The sequence below is a fragment of the Sander lucioperca genome, chromosome 2, assembly GCF_008315115.2.
Source record: "Sander lucioperca isolate FBNREF2018 chromosome 2, SLUC_FBN_1.2, whole genome shotgun sequence".
Lineage (NCBI taxonomy): Eukaryota > Metazoa > Chordata > Actinopteri > Perciformes > Percidae > Sander > Sander lucioperca.
Genome location: NC_050174.1, coordinates 2,547,553 through 2,573,078, shown reverse-complemented (window position 1 = coordinate 2,573,078; position 25,526 = coordinate 2,547,553). Strand labels below are relative to the sequence as shown.

The window sequence follows — 25,526 nt, the reverse complement described above, 5'->3', positions numbered from 1 at the left end:
ATATATATATATATATATATATATATATATAAAAATATTGTACCAGTACCCTATCAGGCATTGCAGATCCTATAACCATAATGGTAAGTACCACAAATATTATTTAGTAGTATTAGTCACACATATGGGAACAGCAAGGGGATACATTCTGATTTGTGCTCAGTGCATGACTCAGCATTCACTTCCTGCTGTCTGTCGCCTGTCATTAATACAGGAATGCTTCAATTCTCCATATGGAACCTGCTTCTTCTCTGAGTATGCTGAGAGGATCCCAGGAGAGTCCACTCAGGTGCTGTCAGAGGCAGCCAAGGAGAATAAGGTGTATCTAGTGGGAGGTAGGCTGTACTGACATAAATACCAGGCTCCAGAGATAGATAGATAGATAGATCGATAGATAGATGTTTACTTCTAATGATAATTCTGCTCTGAAACTTGGAAGTCTTGTGGATATATTTACAATACAGTATTATATTGTGGCAATGTGTTACAAATGTGTCAGTTTTGTTTCTTTTCTCTTTTTTCAGAAAATATTTTGAGATAAGATTTTCTTGTAAAATCATGGGCCCTTAATATACCCTGCCCATTTCCCTACTCGTACTCTTGTTTTTATTTATTTATTTGAAATTGCATGTAGTGTATATATAGGTGTTATGCCAGCATTCCCTTCTATCTAGAACACCAGTACTGCACACATCAGGTTTTGGTATTAGTGCCACAGAGTTAAAGGCTAACAGACCTTTTCCACCAGCAGCAGAGTTAATAAATTATCTCACTTGAAATATTGTGTTTTTAGCAGAGGAAGCAGCTTAAAGAAACAGCTTAAAAACAATGGCAATAGCACTGCATAGCAACCGGCAATACTGTCACTGTTCCTCGTTTACGTTTACAATTTTACTCACATTTAAACTGCATTAATAATTATAACAGTATATGTTTGACAAGTGGATGATGAACCATTTACAACCACTGCAGTGTTTAATATTTGATCAAATGTATCCACAGAATAGCTTCTATCACGTAGGCTTGATCTTGCTCCATACAACCCACAATAATAAGCCTTTCCAACAACAGTCATTTTGCCAGAAAAGCTCAGGTGAAGTGTCTCAGGCATGGAGCATGCACAATACAGGGCAGGGCCCTGGAACTGATACACCTAAATTATATTCAGACATTAGTCACACCTGTGCTTCTGCTGCTATGACATGTCAAAATGCTGTGGAAAAAGCATAAACCTTTCTCTCTGGGAGTTGTTAGAAGCAAATCTGAGAAGTGTGGAAAATCAGTTATATTTGTAGATGAGGCTAATATTTGAGAATTTGGCACAACCAAAAGGTAGATAATCTTCATTTATCTTCATCACAAAAAAACTTCCAGAATACATTGAATGCCTAACTGTTTATTGCACCTGCTTTATTACATTGTATGCTCTTCTTGCAGCAACAACAATCTTGTTTCTGTGCACAAATCACCAGTGAAATCATACAAAAAGCTAAACCTGTTTTTCCACAGCAGAGCAATGAACAGTGTGACTTGTTCCCCAGGATCCATCCCTGAAGAGGACGGTGGGAAGTTGTACAACAGCTGTACAGTGTTTGGGCCTGATGGAGAGCTGATTCTTAAACATAGGAAGGTACGTGTGCATCAACTGCACTATTTAACGTCATTTGTTTACTTAACAACCTCACATAGATTACAGCAGGACGTTCACCACCTCAAAGTTTGTCTCTTCATATTTCCTCCTTGAAGATTCACCTCTTTGACATTGACGTTCCGGGGAAAATCCGCTTCCAGGAGTCCGAGACTCTGAGCCCAGGCAACAGTTTGTCAATGTTCCAAACACGTAAGTGACATCTCTCCGACTCCTGTTTTCATCCTTACATCCTGTAACTCCTCTGCCAGCGTTCTGTAAAGTGGGTGTGGGGATTTGCTACAACATGAGGTTTGCTGAGCTGGCGCAGTTCTACAGCAGGGAAGGTAAGTGTCTGATGAGACGTGGCATCCACTGGGCTGTTTTTAACGGTGTGTGTGTGTGTGTGTGTGTGTGTGTGTGTGTGTGTGTGTGTGTGTGTGTGTGTGTGTGTGTGTGTGCGGGAGGGTTGATGGGGTTGTCCTGTTGTCCTCAGGCTGTCAGCTGCTGGTCTACCCTGGAGCCTTCAACATGACCACAGTCCCAGTCACTGTCCACAATCACTTCATTATCTAGTGAAGACACATTTTACTGTGATACCAACTATCTTATATAGTTAGGGCTGGGCGATGTGGAGAAAATCAGATATCATGATATTCTTGACCAAAAACATTGATATCGTTATTGCGACGATATTGTAGGGTTGACAAGTGGTGCTATCACAAAATATTTTTTTAGATTTTACATAAATAATCAACAATGTGGTAAACAGTGTCAAGTGAAATTATAGAGAAGAGGAACAGAAAGGAAGAAGTATTTTCTGCAACAATAGCCTAAAATTTGTCATAGTCGTAAATCATAGTCACCATTATGCTGTACATTTTTGTAAAATGTCTAATGTAGCTTTTTGTGTCCATGAACAACTTTATATAAAGTTGATATAAAGTATGCATTTTGAAAATCTTGATACTCGTATCATAATAAAAAAAAGTCAAATGAAAGAGATATTTCAAACGGCAAGTACCTTGAGGAACAGCAAACTACATTTCGTATTTTTAATAATTTGCATTACAGAAGCAACACCAAAGACCATATCCATAGCAATGATGTGATAATTATTAATTATTATATTTTTTGGTTTTAAGAGCAGAGCAGTCTAGAGCAGGGGTCAGCAACCTTTACTATTAAAAGCCATTTTTGGCCATAGAAAATAAAAAATCTGTCTGGTGCAGCAAAACATATGAGCATTTATTAATATGGTTATGTTTGTTGCCATTTTTTTAGCCCTGTCTTTTGACCATTTGATCCAATTCTTAAAAGTACATTTGCTCTGCTCTGCTTTCTGTAACAGTTCTGAAATCACTCTCATCCCCAGCCGGATACTTTTTAGCAAATGCAGTGTGCTTGTTCTTGAAATGTCTTTTTAATAATTAATAGCTAGTCTATAGAAACTCAAGACCGCTGTTGAAGTTCGGCAAAACTTACAGGAGAAGGCGCGTAGACATACACACGTGGGCTATGACACACATTTAGTTGACTGAAATGTTACGTAAATGAAGGATGTAAGAATCCCTTCAGGCCTACAACAATGATAAATGACAACTAAAATGTTTAAAACTAACTGGAGCCACTGGAGGAGGAGGCTAGGCAGCGGCAGGTTGCAGACCCCTGGTCTAGAGGAGCAACCGTAACTAAATAAAGCAAGAATTTACTGCTGTATGTTTTGATCATGGTCTCATTGTCTCCTTCGCAGGGCGATTGATAACCAAGTGCACGTGGCCACGGCGTCTCCTGCCAGAGATGAAACCTCCTCATACGTGGCCTGGGGTCACAGCACTGTTGTAAACCCATGGTACAATACCAAGCAGTAACATATTACCTTCTGCATGCTGTGGCCAGCTCATACTGGGTGTGACTGTGTGAACGGAATCAGAGGGAACACGAGTTAGTGACGCTGGGGTAGCGAGGGAGCCATAAGTCAATGAAGGAAAGCGATAAATGACTTGTGTCAGTCAAAAGTATTTTGATCCTTTATGTTGTGAAACAATCCGATCAGGATTGTTTTGTGGTTGGAATCCTACCATCTACTGGTGTTTTAGTATAGTGATTTATAGATCCGACGCCCAGGCCAGATTAATGGCTCGGACCTGAACGCCAACTGCCCTTTTTTTAATGCTCTTCCTGTTTCTCTTCAAAGTATGACAAAATCCCAAAAGGTCTTAAAAAATCCACAGAGTCAGAATCAGATGTAAAAAGAGTTTTTAATGTGCTCAAAAAGAGATTAACACACAAAAAACCAGAGTAAGTTCCGGAAGGCTTACTGAAGATCCCTTTGTCTAGTGTCGTCTTATATTTTCCAAGAGAGACTTTCCCCCAAAAGAAATCCACCAATAACCGCTTTCAGGACATGCTGTTTGAGAATCCAATTGGATACTTTGGCGTCTAAGGACCGCCTTCTCAGGTCAGTCTTTCTGATGAAGTCACCTGTCTATACCACATTGACACACATCGTATATTTGCCCATAATTTAATTATAAACCAGATTTTATCACATTTTGACACACTGGCTTGGCCCCTGTGAGTTGATTCTGAGAGCAGTGGCGAGATCTCAGAGAACAAAGCGACACAAAGCTCACAGGTTCAGTTCACAATGTTCTAAAGGTTTAATGAGACACAAGAGGATATACATATTCTCATATATTCATGATGACATGTAGTAAGATAGGAACGAGTCAGGATGGGCAGAAGGATTGTCCCAAGGTCTGTTCACACAGATAGGAAAACAGTGTTGCAATTTAGGAAACAAATAAAACGGATGACGATAACTTTCTTCAGAGTTCTCACAGAATGGAATGTGGAATGTAACGTTATTCACAACACTTTAAAAAGGTAAAAATACTCCATTACAAGTCTAAGTCCTGCATTTAAAAAAAAAGTATAGATGTATTTATGTTTAGTACATCTCGCTGATAGCGAGATGTACTAAAAATATCCAAAGCGCTAAAAAAGTAGTATTCTTTATGCAGAACGTGTACATCCATGTGTAATTGACATTTTACTGGTTAAGGTGGAGCTAAGTTTAACTACTTAGTGTTTGGTAGTCTAATCTATACCAATGCATCATATTTAATAAATGATCATATGTTTTATTTATAAAATCTTAATTTGTCAAGTAAGTATAGTGGAGTTAAAAGTATCGTTTTTCCCTTTGAGATGTAGTGGAGTAGTAATAGTAAGAATCTCAAAATTAGGAACAGTAGTTTAGTAAAATGTACTTGATGACGTTCTACTAACAAGCAGTCTTTTTCCATGGATATTGGTGTCATATTGAAAGCTTTTCTTTTGTTTTCTGTGAAGATTTTTCCAGCGTTAAGTTTTGCAGACTTGTTATTGTTGCAATGTGTCGTTGCAGGGGAGAAGTTATCTCCAAGGCTGGACCAGAGGAGGCTGTCATTTATGCTGACATCGGTGAGTGGAAGAACCGTTTGCTTGTTTCTGCAGACCGTATCGATCAAAAGAGTTCCAACTGCAGAACTGAGCCATGTTCTGGCCTCTTTGTTGTTGCAAAATAACATTGATTTGCTCTCTGTGCCACATCATCACAGGGTTTCCCCCAGAAAAGTTGTTTAGCCCGGTGGCAAGTGTCTTTTTGTGTGACGAGGGCCCGGCGCGGGCCACTCCCAGACTAATGGCAGCGTTAATGTAGAGCCCAGTAGCTTCTGTGATAACAGTGAAACTGAATTTAAAAAAGCTATAAGACAGATTACATAGGGCCCTACATTAAGTCAGTACTAAAAGCTTACTGGAGATTTGAGAATATTAAAAGTTTCCAACAGAGCCGCTGTAGAAATATTTCTATATTCTAGATGTATAGACTTGGGAACACACAGTTAGTTAGCTCAAGCTTTGATTATCTTATAAGTTCAGGAATGTGAGTGAGTGTTAGACTCAGGACACAGAAAGTTAGCTTACGCTTTGAGTACCATATAAGTCCAGGAATGTGAATGTATGCATTACTGTACCATATGATGAAGTGGAACGGGGGGGTTGGATCTCGTGCGTGTGTAAAGAGCCCAGAAGACAGGAGGGAGAGAGGAGGAGAGACGCCTCCAAGCAAGATATAAAAGATTAGGAAAAATGGTTAGGGGGGGTTCATAACCTGACATAGATTTAGCTCGGTATACTCTGTCTGCGGTTAGGGACATTTAGTGTAATTTTGTGAAACCACAATTGTGTTTTAAGATTTAGATGCTGGACTTCAGTAAACTGGCTTAATTGACCTCTTCGTCTCAGATTGATCATTGTGTTCTGGTAAACTTAAATCCGATGAAAGAAGGCGCTGGAATTACTAAATTGGAGTCAGATTTGACAGGCCTTAGGGCCTCATTTAGACATAATTCCTTACACCGCCCCACTGTAACTGTAGTTTGATAAACGTCTCAAAAATACATTAAAACAAAGTTCCCAGTGGCTTAGTCCTGCTGGGGGGCAATTTAGGCCCAGTGAGTCACTGGGGGAAACCCTGTCATCCATTTGTTCATGTCATGCATGATATCTGAAAATAAATCTTCTTAGCAGACAAAACCCACAGCAGGGTTTGAAAGAATTGAAACCTTGTTCTGACAACGTGCTTTACTGAGGTAGTCGATGCAGGGTAGCTGTACTGGATTACAGTTGTCGTCATCATTTCTGTATATCTTGAGACTGCACTAAACTAGAGCTGCAATGATTAATCAATTAGTTGTCAACTATTGAATTAATCACCAACTATTTTGATAATCGATTAATATATAATAATGTTGTAGGACTGACAATTAGTGCTTTCACAAAATATTTACACAATGAGATTTGTGATAAATAATCATCAGTAATGTGGATATAATGACTAAGTGTTAAAAATATAAATAATAGAACAGCTGGAACAGTCTGGAAAGTTCAGAAAAGTACATCACTTTACTGTAATGCATCCTGTAAAACCAGGAAAAGACAACACTTCGTCATATTACGATATCCAAAATCTAAGACGATATCTCGTCTCATATCACGATATCAATATATTAGTCTTGCATTAGGTGGTGAGCTAGCCAGACCTTCCTCCACAGCGCTGCGGAGGAGGGTCTGTCTAGTCCACACAGCATTCCAGGACGGGAGAAAAACGTGCTCTGGTTTATTGGCATTTCTTTAAACCAATCACAATCGTCTTGGGCGGTGCTAAAGCCGCTCATGGGGAACAACGATGCCTCTGCTAGATAGTCTCAGGAAGGAAGGAACTTGTTTTGGTGGAACATGTGTACGTTCAAAAGTAGTTTTAGTCGTACAACAGAAAACTCAGATTGGACAGATAGTCTAGCTAGCTGTCTGGATTTACCCTGCAGAGATCTGAGGAGCAGTTAACCATAGTCCTCACAAATCCACCGGAGGTTAGAACGCCAACACAAAGACAGAGGAAGGGGACGGGCATCCGGCCGAAATGAGGGACATCCGGCGGAATTTCCGGTGGCAACGGAGCAATCCCAGAAGTGGAATGACGGGTTATAGACTAATATAATATTGATATATTGCCCTAACCTAAACCACTAATCAATTAGCCGCAAAAATATTTAAGAGATTAATCGATAATAAAAGTAATGGTTAGTTGCAGCACTACACTAAACCTCTGTGTATCTGTATGTGCCACCTGTTACCAGACCTGCAGTATTTAGCCGACATCCGGCAGGCGGATCCCGATCACGGCGCAGCGCCGGGACGACATCTACGCAGTGACGTCTGTGCAGGGAGGATCCAGCTGAACGCCGTGACGTTTAAGAAAGAAGGTGCCAAGGTACCGACACAAACTATGCAACAGATCTCTGCCACCAACACCACGTCTTCTTCTCCCTCTGAAGCACCAGGCCTCTTTGTCTGAATTGAGGAAAGAAGAGATGCAGTTGGCATGGCGAAATGAGTGTTTGAGCAATAGAAAATTGATGACAGTTTTGGTAAGCAGTTAATTGTTTATATCAATTACCAAGTCAAAGTAAGTATTTGCTGGTTAGAGCTTCTCTAATGTGACAGTCGACATCTTTTAATCCATTTAATTTTATTGGGAGTAGAACCTTTGGGGTTTCTTTCTTTGGCTCGTGAAATGAATTGAATCGATCGTGGCACCAGAGATTTTAAATCTAAAAGAAATGTTCACATATTTTCTGTGAGGGAAAAACAATAAAGATATCTGTATAAAATTAAATAAAAAGGCAACAGGTATGGGTTTGAGCATCTTTATTAAACACCACAACAACAAGAAAGGGAGTGTGCATTAAATAGAAGAATTCACGGGAGGTGAAGTGGTGAGATGCTTTTTAAAAAAATTATAGACACTATACATATATCTACATTGGACCCACAACTTGTATTGAATATTGAAGTGGTGAACCCAGCGGTCACAAAAAAAATCCATATTTACAAGCCAGCACTCTATTTGCGTCAGGACGGAAAAGTGAGCGTTAATGAGGATTTGTTTTACACGTCAGTCTCCTTTCCCTCCGGCTTCATCTCCTCCGCCTCCTCCTTGTCTGGACATCGACGTTTGTATCCTGATGACAGCAAACATTCCAGTGAGAGTTTTGCAGCGGTCACAAAAGCACATTACACACGAGTACTTGTTCCACCTCTGCATAAATTACAAAGCTGTATGTTTAAGAAACATTTCTTTGACATTTTCTTTACCAAAGGTTGTTTGATTTCACCAAAAGTAATTTAAAGGAGTAGTTTGGATCTTTTGAAATGGAGTTGTATGAGGTACTGATCCATAGTCAGTGTATTACCTACAGTAGGTTTTGAGAAGTAGAAAGGAGTACTGACACGGAAGCTAAGCAATGTACTGCTGTGGACGGGGGCAGCAGTAACATGTATTCTAGCCACCTTAAAAAAGACCCACCTAAACAAGCAATACCAGTTTGGGGTATGCTATATTTAGAATATTTTCACAGCTTTACCAAGGCTGTCAGACAGCCCTTTATGATGGGGAACTGAAGCTGTTGTATCGCTGTCTTCAAAGCCACCAGACTCCTTTGACAAAAACAGTAGTTTTACCTCACAGAATAGGGAGTTACTGGTCTACAGCTGCCACGATAGGTTAGTTAGTTTCTTTGTTTTGTTACTTCCTCACCCTTTTAGAACACCAAAGTCACACAATTACACATCCAAACTAACCGACTGACGGAGCAGTAGACCAGCAACTCCGTGTTCTGCGGAGTAAAATTACGTTTTATGCCAAATGAGTCTGGTGACTTTGAAAAGAGCATCCATCCTTGTCAGAAAGGGCTGTCTGGCGGCAAGGTAAAGTAGGGAAAATATTCCTAATATAGCATATAGATTATTTAAGGTGGCTAAATATGTTTTGCTGCTGCCTCCGTCCCCAGCAGTACATTGCTCAGCTCTGTACTCCAGTCTTTTTCTCCAAACTAGGGGCGTTCCGACCGCCATCTACTGTAGGTAATATTGACTATGGATAAGTAGTACCTCATATAACCCACTCCAAAATATCTGAACTAGTCCTTTAATTAGGTAAGGTTCTTTGGGGTCGTTAACATTATTCATGAGCACTGCTCTGAAGAAACAGAAACAGAGGCTGCTCAGGATCAGAGGAAAGACCATCTAGTTGTACAAAAATCTTTTGGGAGCAGTTTTATACTGAATATCATTTCTTTTTTTCCTCACACCAAGATAGTGGTAGTATAGTTTTTTTTTTTAAGATTATTTTTGGGGGAATTTTAAAGCCTTTATTTATAGAGGACAGCTGAAGACATGAAAGGGGAGAGAGAGGGGGAATGACATGCAGCAAAGGGCCGCAGGTCGGAGTCAAACCCGCGGCCACTACATCGAGGAGTAAATCTCTACCAGGTGAGCTACCCAGGCACCCAGTATAGTTTTGACACTTTGTTCAATTTGTGCTTTAGATAACATGATAGTAGATTCCACACCAGGGTAGGACAAAATTATGTTCATAATACTCCCTCTTAAAGTAGTTTTAAGGATGGAAAATATAGTTTTTTTTTTATTTGGCAGCTACAATGTCCATCAACACACTTAGGCAGTAGTTTTCTCAAAAATTGAAGGGTCAAAAGATACTGTGGTTACACATAATGTATATTTTGAAAATAAAATCCTGTTTTATTTCTTGTTAAATCTTAGATAACTTTTTCAGGGCTCTAACAAAAACCATTGCTTTTCTCTCTCTCTCTCTCTCTCTCTCTCTCTCTCTCTCTCTCTCTCTCCCCCCCCCCCCATTTCAAACTTCTATTTTTTAAAGAGCTAAAAATTCTGATTTTCCTCTTATTTCCAAATTGCAATGTACTTAATTCAATTTGATCAGGGAAATAGGAAAGATAATTTCAGAGCTGAAGTGTGGCTCACTTTTGATTCAAAATGAGTAAAGAATCTGTTCCCAGATTGACTTTGAAAAATAATGTAAAAAATGTTAGACTAAAAGAATTTGACACATTAAACATCTATAGGCCTCATAGCTTCTTAAGACATATGGGAGAAACCTTCAGACATGCCTACCTCTGTTAGGGTGCTGCTCTAGGTACTCGTTCTTCTTCCTATTACTCATCCTGTCCAGGTGAATCTGATAGATGACTCCTGCCAGCACCATGGCCCCGACCACCACACACAGAGCCATGCTGAAGATCCACAAGGCTTCGGATGCTCGACCCACCACAGGGCTGCCCTTTACTCCATCTTAGATGGATGGATGGACAGATAGATGGACTTTATTAATAATCCCAAACTAGGAAATTACTCTGTTACAGAAGCAACTTACACACACTCATACATAAAATACCAGAAATATATAATATAAAAATAAGACAACAAAAGATTAAAAAAAATACCAGAACATCTCCTCAAACATATACTTAGAGGAATGAAAAGAATGTACATGTAATATTCAAGTGTAGAATAAAAATGTACAACATACATACATAGTATATATATAACAACATCAAATATGTATAATACTAAATATGAACTAACCAGTGCCAACAAGAACCAGAGATTAGTGAACAAATGGTGTGTTTGAGGCCCTAATAACTGAAAGGGCAGTGATAGATCACTCACACTTGTGGCCGGTTAGATCAGTTGGTAGAGCGGGAGCACATATGTAGAGGGTTATTCCTCAATGCAGAAGGGCCAGGGTTCGAGTCTAACCTGTGATGGTTTTGCTGCATATTGTCCCCCTCTCTCTCCCCTTTCATATCTCAGCTTTCCTATCCAATAAAGGCAGAAATGCCCCAAAGATCACTCACACTTTGTAGATGTCAAGGTTTCGTTCATGGTCAGGTTCTCTATGATGCACGACACACTGGCGTCTTTGGAAATGTTGGCCGTCAGGTAGCTTGAGATGTTGTACAGAAGGGAGTCTGGGAGTAATGCCGCCAGGGTCCTCACTGAGCTTCAGGGGGCTCCTCTGTGTTGATGAGCCAGTAAACTGCAGGTTCAGGAAAACCACCTGTGGAGTGACACACGAAGGCCGCCTCCTCTCCCTGCTGGGCCTCTTCCCTCTGCAGCAGCGGGGAGCTGAAACCGGCTGCAAACAGCCATCAAAGGACAGTGATTAGTTCCTTTAAAGGTCCCATATCATGCTCATTTTCAGGTTCATATTTGTATTTTGGGTTTCTACTAGAACATGTTTACATGCTTTAATGCTCAAAAAACACATTATTTTTCTTATACGGTCTGTCTGAATATACCTGTATTCATTCTCAGTTTTAGCGCCTGTCTCTTTAAGCCTGCCTACCTAAAAAAAGCCCAGTCTGCTCTGATTGGTCAGCATTAAGGCTCTTCAGCATCTGCACTCTCGTAGTGTCTGCACCGTCATTGCAGCCAGGAAATGACTGTAGCTGCACTTTCTACCTATATATATTATAGTTGTGACATCACAACCGTAAGTCCTGAGGGCTCGTTTAAAGGCACAGTTTCTGAATACGGGCTGTGTGCGTTTCTCTGTGGATTGAGTGTTTTGATACTTCCACAGTATTTATATAGCACCTCAACCTGCTTTATAATAAATAAAAATACTTGAAAATCTCACTTTTTACAATATGGGACCTATAAATATTCTTGTGATTACTTCCTGTGTTACTGACACTGACCTGCTGTCCTGAGGCACACGGTGCACAGCTCAGTGCTTTGATTCTCCCCTGAAATGACGAGGAGACTGTAATAATATGTGTTGTGCTCTGTAGGATCAACTGTGGGCAGCTGCAGAGACACGTTCCCAGTCAGTGCTGCGTCCGCTGGGGTTGTGGCCCTGTTAATGCTCCATTCCTCCACATCGCCATCCTTTTTCCACACTGATTTGAGCAGTACTTCTTCACCTCTCCTCCACTCAATGGAAACATTCACAAAGGTTAATAACTGGGGGTAAACGCAGGGCAGTGAGACTGGCCGCCCCACTATGCCAAGGACGCACTCTTTCTCTGGAAAAAGAAGTGAAACAGCACAGGTAAATCATCAGTAAGTTTCAGTGTAGATAGTGTCAGTGTGTAATATGTATGACCAGACAGTCATCTTACCCAGACATGCGCAGGAACAGAGGAAGCTGAGCAGCAGTCCTGTGCGCCATAGAGCCACTTGCGGCATCGCCCGCTGAGGGCACGGTTGTGCACGGAAGACGCCAAAACAACTCAAAGATATTTTCCTCTTTAAACTGCAGGACCGTACTAACTTACTTGCCCATCTAACTTTACTCCCCTGTCTTCTGATCGCTTCCGTTAACAAACAAACTCCAAGTCATACACACAAAATTCACTCTGAATGAATTCACTACCGGTCATGTTGCGGCTTGTTGTGCCAAACCTGCTTTCTCGTGCGCGTCTCTTCTCTAACTTGAATGACTAACAGTGGAAAAAAATACAGATTTATACACATTAACAACTTTAAAGACCTCAGACCTGTTAGTTTCTACCAAAATGCATCCTGTTGGAGATTGGTCCGACGTGTTTGACTTGTTTTTAGGTCATACACGCCCTCACCCACACGCTGGGATGTACACAGGGAGACCGTTCTCTTAATACATCCATGAGGGAGACCAGGAGAACCAAAGATGGGGGAAAATGGCTTAGAACTACCAAATATAATAACTCATTAGCATTTGTTCCATCTAGCTACAACATTACAATGCTGCTTATACTCTAATCTTTAATTCTGAGGTGATTCAGCTTCATTGCTACTGTTATTTATATGAGTTAACTGGATGCAACTCAGTACAAATACAGAAGAAGAATCATCATATTATGTATCTGTAAAAACACTGAGCATGAACCAAATAATGATGTGACCACAAGGTGATGCAAAATGCATAACAACAACTCTTTGGATTATTACTTTAATATTTGTTTAATGTTGATATTTTTTTCTTGCTTTTGTTCTATCATCATCCGCTTCAGATATCATCTTGAAGATTTTCCAGATGTTTCTTTTGTCCAATATTCACTACTGAGCTCCCAAAGGGACCTTATTTATTATAGTGTCCCAAAAATTGGTTTTAGCACAGAATACAATTCCCAGTTGTTGGTATAATTACTTCAAAAAAGTTGCAGTTGACTTTTACCTTAGAAACAGACTTTTTGTCACGTTTCTTTGAGTAAAACACTGGTCTGTCTCTATAGATCAGTCAGGGCCAGACTTGGTGGATGGATACAGAACCTGGATGTCTTTAAGGATGATGTCAGGACTAATTATCTCTTCATCTTCTTCTCCAGCCTCATTTTCTTCTTCATCTTCTCCTTCGTCTTCACCAGTGGTAGACTGAATATACTCAAATACTAAAGTACGATTTTGAGTTGTTACACCTTAGTATTTTCATTTTATGACACTTTATTCTTCCATTTCATTTCAAAGTGACATATTGTCCTTTTTTTAACTCAACTACAGCTTCAGTTATTAGTTACTCCAAGATTAAGACTTTTCATACAAAACATAATTTTATAAAATACGATGCATTGCTGGAAGTTAAACACAATGAGCTGTCAGGAAGGAGGATCAGAACTCAGGCGCAGACTGGAGTAGGTGGTAAAGAATTATTATTTTATTGAAGCTGTGAGTGTGGGCTGGCAGTGGGGGTGCTGGGTCCGAAGATGGCTGGACTGGCAGTGGGGGTGCTGGGTCCAAAGATGGCTGGACTGGCAGTGGGGGTGCTGGGTCCAAAGAATGCAGGGCTAGCAGAGGGGGTGCTGGGCTGTGTTCCTCAGTGTGGCTGCAGACTTGATGTTCCAGTGCGTGGCGTGGCTATTGGCAGCAGAGGACTCCGAAGGTGGGTTATTTCTGAGAACATAGATCTTCCAGTTAGTACCATCAGGGAGCGGAGCAGACAGCTAAGTACAAAAACAAGAAACTAGACTAGATATAACTCTCGAAGGCTGGTGAAAAAGCATACTCAGTGGTAAGCAACTGAAGGCAGATGATGGAGCAGGATGAGTAGCAGGTGCGCTGATTGGAATTGGTACCAGGTGTGGGTAGAAGACAGACTGAGAAAAAAAAAAAAAGAAAACACCAAACACATGGCAGGCATAACAAAATGAAGAAATAAACCAAAACACATTCACACACACACACACGCACACACACACACGCACGCACACACACACACACACACACACACAAGACTGTCACCGTGCAGAAGTCACAGCAGGCGGGGGCGTGACATGAGCTACCTGTTGACTAGCTACAACAATACAATGCTGCTTACTCACCATCTGCAATAATAATTCACTTTCATAAGGTATCATATATTGTCAATTTTTTTTATAATGAGTACTTTTACTTCTAATGGAGTATTTTTACACTGTGGTATTGCTACTTTAACTTAAAAGATAAGTATAAAAAGCTCTTTATGATAACAAAAACTTTAAACAAAAGATGAATACAATCTACATCTAAATCAATGCAATGAAACAATAAAAGGGTTTGTCTGTTTACCTGTTATCATCATCATCATGAAGCATGAACCAAAAAAAGGAACATTCAGCAGCAGCAGCAGGTGGGCTGGAACAGAGGCTCCTGTAGCGCCTCCTGGAGGGCACTCACCTTATGCTGAAAAACTGGTCCATGCCTTTGTCTCCTCCAGACTGGATTACTGTAACGCACTTCTAATCGGGATCCCTAAGAAAAGCCTGCAGAGACTAGCCTGGTCCTGGCAAGTTAGCCCATAGCTAGCATGATGCCTTCTATTTCTAGATCTAGATAAGTTTACCGGTACTTATCTGAACTAACGACATGATCACTGTCACTAGATATAAAGAAAACATTGACTTTCACTCGGTGCTATTCACTAACAGTAAAAACACCTCTTCCTCATCCCAGTCAGTCACCATAGTTCTAGTACTAGGCTGATGCACAGTCACCATAGTTCTAGTACTAGGCTGAAGCACGTCTCCCCAACGTGACGTCATCATCGAATTGCGTTAAAAAACCCACTAAACGACTAAAACGGCGAAAACTGGCCTTTAACACTCTTTGGAGACATTTTTAACAATGATATACATATGTTGAGTGCTTTATGTACCCATTAATCAACAGTGGTGGTTAACCTGCAACATAGGCTTTAACAAGTCCGAGTTTGTGTGACCTGACTGGCATTGGCCCGTAGGGAAGATTTAACATATCTGGGCTTTCTGAGTTGCTGCATAACACAGAGATATTCTCCATCTTCTTCACATTTATTTCCTTCCTCTCTACCTTCAGTCTTTGCATCCTCACTTCCATCTCCACCATAAATTCTTGTTTGCGTTTGAACAGGACCAGCTCCCACCTTATGTTACTGAATTTTTCTGCTTTCAGCTTGCTCTGGGGACCTGTAACCAAAAGCATATGAAAGGTCTGGTTAGGTTAAGTCTGGAGTCCAGTTGTACACTCGCACCCCTCCCAAAAGGAAATAGTCAACATATTTGTTTTGTTGCAAGTTGTTAAAAATATATGTTGGCCTGGCGCCATAAGTGAGATAAGAGCTATCTTAGCTAACACCTCTAATTAACACACCTTGTGTGTTTCATTGTAACGGTTCAATGTAATGTAATTAGCCTATATTAGTCACATGGGCTGGTTTTCCGACTACTTTTACTTACTTTCAATGAATTTAGTGAATAATAATTTCACTTTTTAGGACTTTAAATGAAGGACTTTTACTTGTAATGGAGTTCTTTTTTTTTTTTTTTTTTTACATAGTGCTGTTGGAACTTTTACTAGTGAAGAAATTGAATACTTATTCCACCACTGATCTACTGTGATCTAAAAAGGAGGCTATACATATACCTGTATGACATTTTATGTGACAAAATGTAAGTTTACTTTCTTACCTTGACGCAGGAGGTAGCTCTCAATCACAAAGACTGATTGGATGTCCCTGTCAATGCTGTCTATATTCTGATTGATCAACCAAATGTACAATCTTGAACACAGACCAAGCGTTTTCCTCTCGTTCTTTCTCTTCATCTTTTCACACCTCTCTCTTTTTCTTTTTAAACCCTCCACCAAACGCTGCTTTTCTCTTTCAATGATCTCCCTCTCAATCAATGAGTCAATGCAGGGCAAATGGTTCTCACCAATTCCTCCATTCTGCCTAAAGGTGGTAGAAGGGTTGATGTCTACGAAGGACAAAGGACTTTGTTGTTGCTGCCTCCTGGTGGTAGAACGCTGGTCATCTTCAGAAGAGGAAGACGAAGGGCTCTCACTTCTCCATGCTTGCTGCCACCTTGGAGTAGAAGGCTGCTTGTCTTCAGAGGATGAAGAGGAAGGGCTCTCACCCCTTCGTACGTGCTGCCTGGTGGTACAAGGCTCATCATCTTCAGAAGAGGAAGACAAAGAGCTCTCTCCCCTTTGCCTGCTCTCCTTCATGATGGCAGAAGGGTTAGTGCCCACGATGAACAGAGAGCTCACATCCTTTCGTTCTTGCTGTCTGGTGGTAGAACGCTGGTCATTTTCAGAGGATGACGACGAAGGGCTCTCACCTCTCCATGCTTGCTGCCGCCTTGGGCTCTCACCCCTTCGTACGTGCTGCCTGGTGGTAGAGGGCTGGTTTTCTGCACAAGACAAAGGGCTCTCACCCTTTCGTCTGTGGTCCCTCAAGATGGTGGGAGGGTTGAGGTCTTCAGGAGATGAAGGTCTCTCACTCCTTCGTTTGGACTTCTTCGAAGAAGAGTCCATATCCCCTGAAGACCGAGGTCTTGCAAAGCATTTTAGTCCAAAAATGGATCTAAACATTTTCTCGATGATTTCTTGTCCTCTGTTTTCTGCACAAGACAAAGGGCTCTCAACCTTTCGCCTGCGCTCCTTCATGTTGGTGCCTACGAAGAACAAAGAGCTCACATCCTTTCGTTCTTGCTGCCTTGTGGTAGAACGCTGGTCGTCTTCAGAAGATGACGACGAAGGGCTCTCAAACCTTCGTACTCGCTGCCTGGTGGAAGAAGGCTGGTCATCTTCAGAAGATGAAGACGGAGGGCTCTCACCTCCTCATGTTTGCTGCCGCCTTGGAGTAGTAGGCTGCTTGTCTTCAGAGGATGAAGAGGAAGGGCTCTCAAACCTTCGTACTCGCTGCCTGGTGGTACAAGGCTCATCATCTTCAGAAGAGGAAGACAAAAAGCTCTCTCCCCTTTGCCTGCTCTCCTTCATGATGGCAGAAGGGTTAGTGCCCACGATGAACAGAGAGCTCACATCCTTTCGTTCTTGCTGTCTGGTGGTAGAACGCTGGTCATTTTCAGAAGATGACGACGAAGGGCTCTCACCTCTCCATGCTTGCTGCCGCCTTGGGCTCTCACCCCTTCGTACGTGCTGCCTGGTGGTAGAGGGCTAGTTTTCTGCAGAAGACAAAGGGCTCTCAACCTTTCGCCTGCGCTCCTTCATGTTGGTGCCTACGAAGAACAAAGAGCTCACATCCTTTCGTTCTTGCTGCCTGGTGGTAGAACGCTGGTCGTCTTCAGAAGATGACGAAGAAGGGCTCTCAAACCTTCGTACTCGCTGCCTGGTGGAAGAAGGCTGGTCATCTTCAGAAGATGAAGACGGAGGGCTCTCACCTCTCCATGCTTGCTGCCGCCTTGGAGTAGTAGGCTGCTTGTCTTCAGAGGATGAAGAGGAAGGGCTCTGTCTGTCTCTGTCTCTCTCTGTCTCTGTCTCTCTCTGTCTCTGTGTCTCTGTCTCTCTATCTGTCTCTGTGTGTCTCTCTGTCTCTCTCTGTCTCTGTCTGTCTATGTCTCTCTGTCTCTCTGTCTGTCTGTCTGTCTCTGTCTCTCTCTGTCTGTCTCTGTCTCTCTCTCTCTCTGTCTCTCTCTGTCTGTCTCTCTCTGTCTGTATGTCTCTGTCTCTGTCTTTCTCTGTCTCTCTCTGTCTCTCTCTGTCTGTCTCTGTCTCTCTGTCTCTGTTTCTCCCTGTCTCTGTCTGTTTCTGTTTCTCCCTGTCTCTGTCTCTCTGTCTGTCTGTTTGTTTCTCTCTGTCTGTCTGTCTCTGTCTGTTTCTGTTTCTCCCTGTCTCTGTCTCTCTCTCTGTCTGTCCATGTCTCTCTGTTTGTTTCTCTCTGTCTCGGTCTGTCTCTGTCTGTTTGTCTGTTTCTGTTTCTTGTTTTTATTCCCACTTCCGTACGTTTTTTGGCTCTCTGTAACTTCTGCATACGTTGAGCTATTAAAACCATTCAACATTTAAAATGTTCAGCTCTTTCAGCTAATGACGGTATGTCTTCAACTTTTTTTCTACTATTTATACTTTTTAAAATATTAAGCTTTTTAACACTTTTTTTTAACATTGAAGTCAATGAGATCATGCTTCAAATCCTTAAAATTTTCTTCCGCTCCCAACATTTTCAGCCCCTCCATACTTTCACCTACAGTTCTAAATAAAGAACCTACGGTTCTCTCACACTGTCTCGCACTCATTAGCAGGTGTGGTGATTAATGATCAAAGACAGGCTTTATAAGTGCTAAAGGAACATTTATGATCTATACAGGTGATAGTGTAGTGGATAGGGCACATGCCTTTGGTGTGGGAGATCCCAGTTCAAATCCCACTGGGGTACATCAGTCAATGTGTCCCTGATCAAGATGTCATTTCACTTTTTCAACTATTCTCACTACTTCAACTTATTCTTACGGCTTTAAGCTATTCAACCAGTTTAGCTTTAACAATTCAGCTATTCATGTTTTATTTTGGCTCTCTCTTTTTCCTCTCCTCTCTTTCTCTCCTCTCTTCTCTCCTTCTCTCTGTCCTCTCTTTCCTTTTGTTCAGCCCCATTCTTTTTACCTAATATATTTCACATCTCTCTCTCTCTCTGTCTGTCTGTCTGTCTGTCTGTCTATTCCTCTCTCTCTCTCTCTCTCTCTCTCTGTCTGTCTCTGTCTGTCTATGTGTCTCTGTCTCTCTGTCTGTCTCTGTGTCTCTCTGTCTGTCTCTCTCTGTCTCTCTCTGTCTGTCTATGTCTCTCCTTCTCTCTGTCCTCTCTTTCCTTTTGTTCAGCCCCATTCTTTTTACCTAATATATTTCACATCTCTCTCTCTCTCTCTCTCTCTCTCTCTCTCTCTCTCTGTCTGTCTGTCTATTCCTCTTTCTCTCTCTCTCTCTCTCTCTGTCTGTCTCTGTCTGTCTGTCTGTCTCTGTCTGTCTGTCTGTCTCTGTCTGTCTATGTGTCTCTGTCTCTCTGTCTGTCTCTGTGTCTTTCTGTCTGTCTCTCTCTGTCTGTCTATGTCTCTCTGTCTCTCTGTCTGTCTGTCTGTCTCTGTCTCTCTCTGTCTGTTTCTGTTTCTCCCTGTCTCTGTCTCTCTCTGTCTCTCTGTCTGTCTCTGTCTCTCTCTGTCTGTCTCTGTCTGTCTATGTGTCTCTGTCTCTCTGTCTGTCTCTGTGTCTCTCTGTCTGTCTCTGTCTGTCTCTCTCTGTCTGTCTATGTCTCTCTGTCTGTCTCTGTCTGTCTCTGTCTCTCTCTCTCTCTCTCTGTCTCTCTCTGTCTGTCTCTGTCTGTCTCTCTCTCTGTCTCTCTTTGTCTGTCTCTGTCTGTCTCTGTCTCTCTGTCTCTGTTTCTCCCTGTCTCTGTCTGTTTCTGTTTCTCCCTGTCTCTGTCTCTCTGTCTGTCTGTTTGTTTCTCTCTGTCTCTGTCTGTTTCTGTTTCTCCCTGTCTCTGTCTCTCTCTCTGTCTGTCCATGTCTCTCTGTTTGTTTCTCTCTGTCTCGGTCTGTCTCTGTCTGTTTGTCTGTTTCTGTTTCTTGTTTTTATTCCCACTTCCGTACGTTTTTTGGCTCTCTGTAACTTCTGCATACGTTGAGCTATTAAAACCATTCAACTTTTAAAATGTTCAGCTCTTTCAGCTAATGACGGTATGTCTTCAACTTTTTTTCTACTATTTATACTTTTTAAAATGTTCAGCTCTTTCAGCTAATGACGGTATGTCTTCAACTTTTTTTCTACTATTTATACTTTTTAAAATATTAAGCTTTTTAACACTTTTTTTTAATATTGAAGTCAATGAGATCATGCTTCAAATCCTTCAAATTTTCTTCCGCTCCCAACATTTTCAGCCCCTCCATACTTTCACCTACAGTTCTAAATAAAGAACCTACGGTTCTCTCACACTCATTAGCAGGTGTGGTGATTAATGATCAAAGACAGGCTTTATAAGTGCTAAAGGAACATTCATGATCTATACAGGTGATAGTGTAGTGGATAGGGCACATGCCTTTGGTGTGGGAGATCCCAGTTCAAATCCCACTGGGGTACATCAGTCAATGTGTCCCTGATCAAGATGTCATTTCACTTTTTCAACTATTCTCACTACTTCAACTTATTCTTACGGATTTAAGCTATTCAACCAGTTTAGCTTTAACAATTCAGCTATTCATGTTTTATTTTGGCTCTCTCTTTTTCCTCTCCTCTCTTTCTCTCCTCTCTTCTCTCCTTCTCTCTGTCCTCTCTTTCCTTTTGTTCAGCCCCATTCTTTTTACCTAATATATTTCACATCTCATATCAGCTAGATTGATGCTTTTTCGTTCTATGCAGTGTCTGATAATAATACAAAGTATTTCTTCTTTCAGCCGTTTTAGGTAATTCATTTCAAATTTCATCTTTGATAGTATTACAGTTCAGCTTCAAGCTTTTCTAACAATGTATTTTAGCTCTTCACTTGGGTAATGCAGTTTAGCTTCCAACTCTAACAATTTTCCTGATTTTTTAGCAGTGTAGTGCATTTGAGCTTTAAGATTTTTCGTACTATTTGTTTCATATTTCTGCATTTGTGAGTGATTATCAGTTAGAAAATATACTCAGACCTCACAATGTTCTACGTCTTTTGTCATTATTCAACTTTTGAAGCCAACAGTTCAGTTTAGCATAAGCTTTTAACTTTTTAATGAAATTCATACGTATTAAAACGATTTCCACTTTTTCAACTATTCTCACTACTTCAACTTCTTCTTACTGATTTAAGCTATTCATCCAGTTTAGCTTTAGCAATTCAGCTATTCAGCATTCCCACGCATTTTCCGCAGGAAATGCATTTTCTAGTTTCATTTGTTTCTCCTTGTCTTCACTACTCAATTCAGGCTTACTACAACACTGACTGATTTCATAAAACAAGTTGCTTTCCTCTTTCCTCCTTTCCTTATTAAGCTCTTCGCTGAATTTTATAGAAAATTCTCTAACTTTATATTTTACATATTCCCACTTATTACAATAGTTATTTATGGATTCTTATTATTATATAGTTTCAATTTCACTTATTATTTCTTTTATTTTTGCACACTAATCCTTATTTTTCAGCAAATTAGTATTACATTTCCAGTAACCTTTGTTGTTTTTCCTACAAGTTGGATTTAGTGTTATTTCTGTTATACAGTGATCAGTTAAAGATGTACATATACCATTAGGTTTGTACCATGTGTACTGTTTTTCCTCTGGGTTTAAAACTCTCCATATATCAACCAGGCAGTTAATATTCATAAATTCTCTAATTATGGGGTTGTAATGATTACTGTAAAATTTAGAAGGCCATCTATCTTTCCATTCATCAGAGGTTATATTCCAATTACCTCCCATTAAAATTAAGGCTGTGGGGTGGAGAGCTTTAAGCTCTGATACAGTATTAGTAATCTTATCAAGCATTTGTTTGTTTTGAGCAACAGTTCTATATACACATTGGTTAATATGAGAAAATGGCCTTCAACTTTTAAAACGACCGTTAGCCAGTGACCTTCCCCATCTGCTCTGTATGTAATGATGTCTCCTGGGAACCTATTAAAACAGATTGCTACACCAGCAGATTTATTGGTTCTGTGACTAAACAATACTCGATCACCGCGGGAGCTTTTGTAAAAAATTGCGATAAAAGTTGCGATGTCTTTTGTATGTTTGTTGCAATGAAGTTGCGGGAGACAGTGAAAGTTGCAAAAAAAGTTGTGATTTTTTTTTTGTTGTATAGTTCTTTAAAAATAAAAAGGAAACTTGTTTCGGGGAGAATAAAACTACTCTGGGCTGAGTTTTCCTAGAAACCTTACCAAAAAGGCTTAGGATGCTGCTAATGTTGGTATAATATGAAAATGGCTGGTGGATTTAAGACAAAAAATAATAATTTATTGAATTAATCAAATTTGAACATATGTGTCAGTGGCTTGTTGATCTTATACATTGTTAGTTAATTTCCTAACCTGGCCTGGGACACACATTCATACGGTTTGATAAAGTAGCTACTTATTGGACTTTAACTTATCATTGCACTTACAATAACGAGAGTAGCTGTCCTCAATTTAGGTCATTGTGTCGTCTCATCTGCGGTTTTTCCTGCATCTATCGTGTGTGTTTATGTGTGTTTGTGTGTGCGCATCAGTAGCGGGGGAAACTGTATGCTGCAGACAGTTGACAGGATTGAAACAGCAGCCGCCGACTTTAGAGTGAAAAAACGTTACAGCGTACATTGATGTTAAAATGTATACAAGTTGGCAGGGCGGTCTGAAATGTTTTGCACGGTCTTTCGCTGTACGTTTTGTTGGTAAATGTGTGATGTTCGAGTCTCGTCTTCATCGGAAACCAGCTCTCTCTCACTCCCGCTTGGTCAGTGGCTCTCAGAGTCACATTATACTGACGTAAAGTCTGGCACGTGGGACTGCTGGGATTGGTTGAAGTCACGGGAAACTCCGGTTATTGGTCAAATTTGCGGAAAAGTTGCGGTGATTGGTCAAAATTGCGAGTCACACCAAAGTCACGGTGATTGGTTGAATTTGCGTGAATTGGCGCGGTCGCAACATCGCGAATCCTGGAGGGACTGGAAATAACTTGTAAAAGTTGTCCTACGCTGTAAGTAACAAATAAAGTGTCCCAATTATATTACACTCATTTTATGTTTGTAAGTCAAACCTTTTTTTCTATTTAGCCAATTTGTCGACCCTCTACGTATCCATGAGGTCCCCGGTAGTAAGCACGTTTTCCTTCCCGGCGAGCTTGATTGATCTGCGGCCACAGATTCTTCCTAGCTTCCCTGTCCTCTAGCGGTAGCATCTCAGCGAAGCGGACGCCTCTCTCCTTGCATACCGGAGAATCCTTGCTTCGGCGCCATATCTCCTCCTTAACCAGCCTCCGGGCAAACAGAATGACCACATGTCGGTTCTTGTTGTCCTCCTTTCAGCCAACCTGGTGGACAATGTCGATGGCATCTTCTAGCTGGCGCTTTTCCATGTCGGGAGCAATCTTAGCGAAGAGGTGTATGATGTCTGTTCTGATGTTTTCATCGTTCTTCTCCTTCAGGCCTTTGAGTTTCAGACAAACAGGCTAATTATTGCTAACTAAAATGCTAACATTAGTAATTAAACAGCTAATGTAAGTCAAAACTGCCTGCGAGCTTCTCCTGTACTGTACGGTAATTCCTCTACTATGCGACAGTAAGTTGCGTGGTTATGACACAATCGTTAGCCTATTTTTACAAAAACGTCTGCTATGGAGCCATAACGTGAGACACAAAGTAATTGAAATTAAAAGACAAATAAAGTCTTTAAACGCTTCAGATGTAAAGTTATTCGCTGTCAAAGTGAAGTCAAAATGAATGGCAGTCAATGGAATGCTAACGGCGGGTGGTGGCTTGTTAGCATCAAAATGGCACCATAGGAAGTACGTGTTGTGGAGAGAGACTTACCCAAAGGGGTAAGCTTCACTTCAGAGCTCGAACCTCCTATGGCGTGCTAGCTGGCTAAATTAGCATTAGATTAATCGTCTATCTATACAGCTAACGTTAACGTTACTAGTGAACTTATTCGTGGGTTAGCACATTAGCTAAGCTTAGCGCTTTAGCTGCTTTTATCCATGGTCAAAACAATCATACTACTAATAGTTTTATGAGCATGATGAACGATGTTGTAACCCTATAATGTTATCCACCAAGCATTAGCTAGCATTTATGTTAGCTACTTGTCAACCAACACATACATTGTAGTAACATTAAGCTGGATTAATATTGATATGTATCAATAAATAAGGTTTCTGCTGTATTACTGTGTTGCAAAGTGGCATGTAATTAATCACAAAATGATGCCTTTTGCAGAAAAAGCAGTGTTACAAGTATTTTTCTTCTGTGACATTGTATGATTTACAATTACTCTCGAACGTAGCACCTGGGTGCGGAGTAACTAGATGGTGAAAGGTTATATGACGCCACTGACGGGCGACTAAATGAAATGTGACGTGTCTGAAAATAAAATAACAGATTTCTCTGGGTTTGCCATTTGGTGGAAACATTTGGGATAGTGTAACTACACAACTCAAAAAAATATTTAACATAGGTATGGTCGTTTTTAGAGAGAAGATACACCAGCCTGATAATCGGGCGTCGGGCCGTCTGGCGAGGTCCGTGACTGGAGTCTGTTCCGTGTGTCCCGTGCCGTCGGCCGTCCGAGGAGCCGTCGGCATTCATTTGGGCCGACCCAACATGTTCAGTCGGGGACAGGGCAGTCGGGACTCACACGGAAATGGGGAGCGGATGCTCAAAATCTGACGAAAATCTTTTAAACTGACCTTTGTCAATCTGAAATGAAGACAGATTCAGAAACTGCATGGCCTATTTCTCGCTTAAAATGTTTTCAGAAACACATTTCGGTGAACTATTTTTGTACAATATGAGATCGTATTCTGAACAAGCCGCCATGACAGTCTGTCTGTGAATTTCAAGGGGGTAAGCCTCTCCTCGGACCGCGAACCTCCTATGGCGCCATTTTAATGCTACAAAGCGATCACCCCCCGTTAGCATTCCATTGACTGCCATTCATTTTGGCGCCACTTTGACAGCGAATAACTTTACATCTGAAGCGTTTAAAGACTCTATTTGTCCATTGTTTATTTCTAAAGAAACACAACAATGTATAAAAGGCTCCATTACCTTGTACCTCACGTTATGGCTCCGTAGCAGACGTTTTTGTAAAAATAGGCTAACGATTGTGTCATAACCACGCGACTTACTGTCTCATAGTAGAGGAATTACCGTATAGTACAGGAGAAGCGTGCAGGCAATTTCGTCTCACATTAGCTGTTTAAGTGTAATTACTAATGTTAACTAGCATTTTAGTTAGCAATAATTAGCCTGTGCCTATGTTATCTCCTCACATATACCTACGCTCTCCGTCTCTGCAAGATTGGGAATGATTGAGATTTCTCTTGGCACAGCTACCAGAAGACTTACAACTTTCAGACACGTTGCTCACGGCACATTTACGTCGTCTCTCTCAGTTGGAGGCTGCACAGTAACGCTCAGTGCTCACCGGAAAAGTGCTTCTAACGGCCTTCACTGGTCTCCGTCCAGAGCAACGAGATCTGTTGGTCCATTCTTATATACAGTCTATGGCGAATTGCCGGAGAAAAAAGAACCACGTGACGCGTTCGTCCAATCAGCTGCCGGTCTTCATTTTCTGGTAAA

At 41.0% G+C, this 25,526-nt stretch overlaps 1 protein-coding gene, 1 long non-coding RNA gene and 1 pseudogene across 2 annotated transcripts; 1 reads left to right on the top strand and 2 right to left on the bottom strand.

Moving 5' to 3' along the window:
* The first annotated feature begins 166 nt into the window (after nt 1–166).
* LOC116063250 (omega-amidase NIT2-like) lies at nt 167–7,561 on the top strand. Its single transcript, XM_035999091.1, is given in 9 exon segments — nt 167–335; nt 1,542–1,630; nt 1,747–1,840; nt 1,900–1,974; nt 2,124–2,174; nt 3,353–3,479; nt 5,040–5,095; nt 7,315–7,343; nt 7,345–7,561. Coding segments are annotated over 9 exon segments (762 nt in total). The 3' UTR covers nt 7,417–7,561.
* Nucleotides 7,562–7,870: 309 nt separating this feature from the next.
* LOC116063470 lies at nt 7,871–12,652 on the bottom strand (annotated as a pseudogene).
* A 1,036-nt stretch (nt 12,653–13,688) lies between these two features.
* LOC116063471 lies at nt 13,689–14,108 on the bottom strand. The gene is made up of 2 exons (XR_004108282.2): nt 14,046–14,108; nt 13,689–13,933 (listed from the first exon to the last, which is right to left on the bottom strand). It is a non-coding gene; the product is annotated as an uncharacterized LOC116063471 (long non-coding RNA).
* Between the last annotated feature and the right edge of the window lie 11,418 nt (nt 14,109–25,526).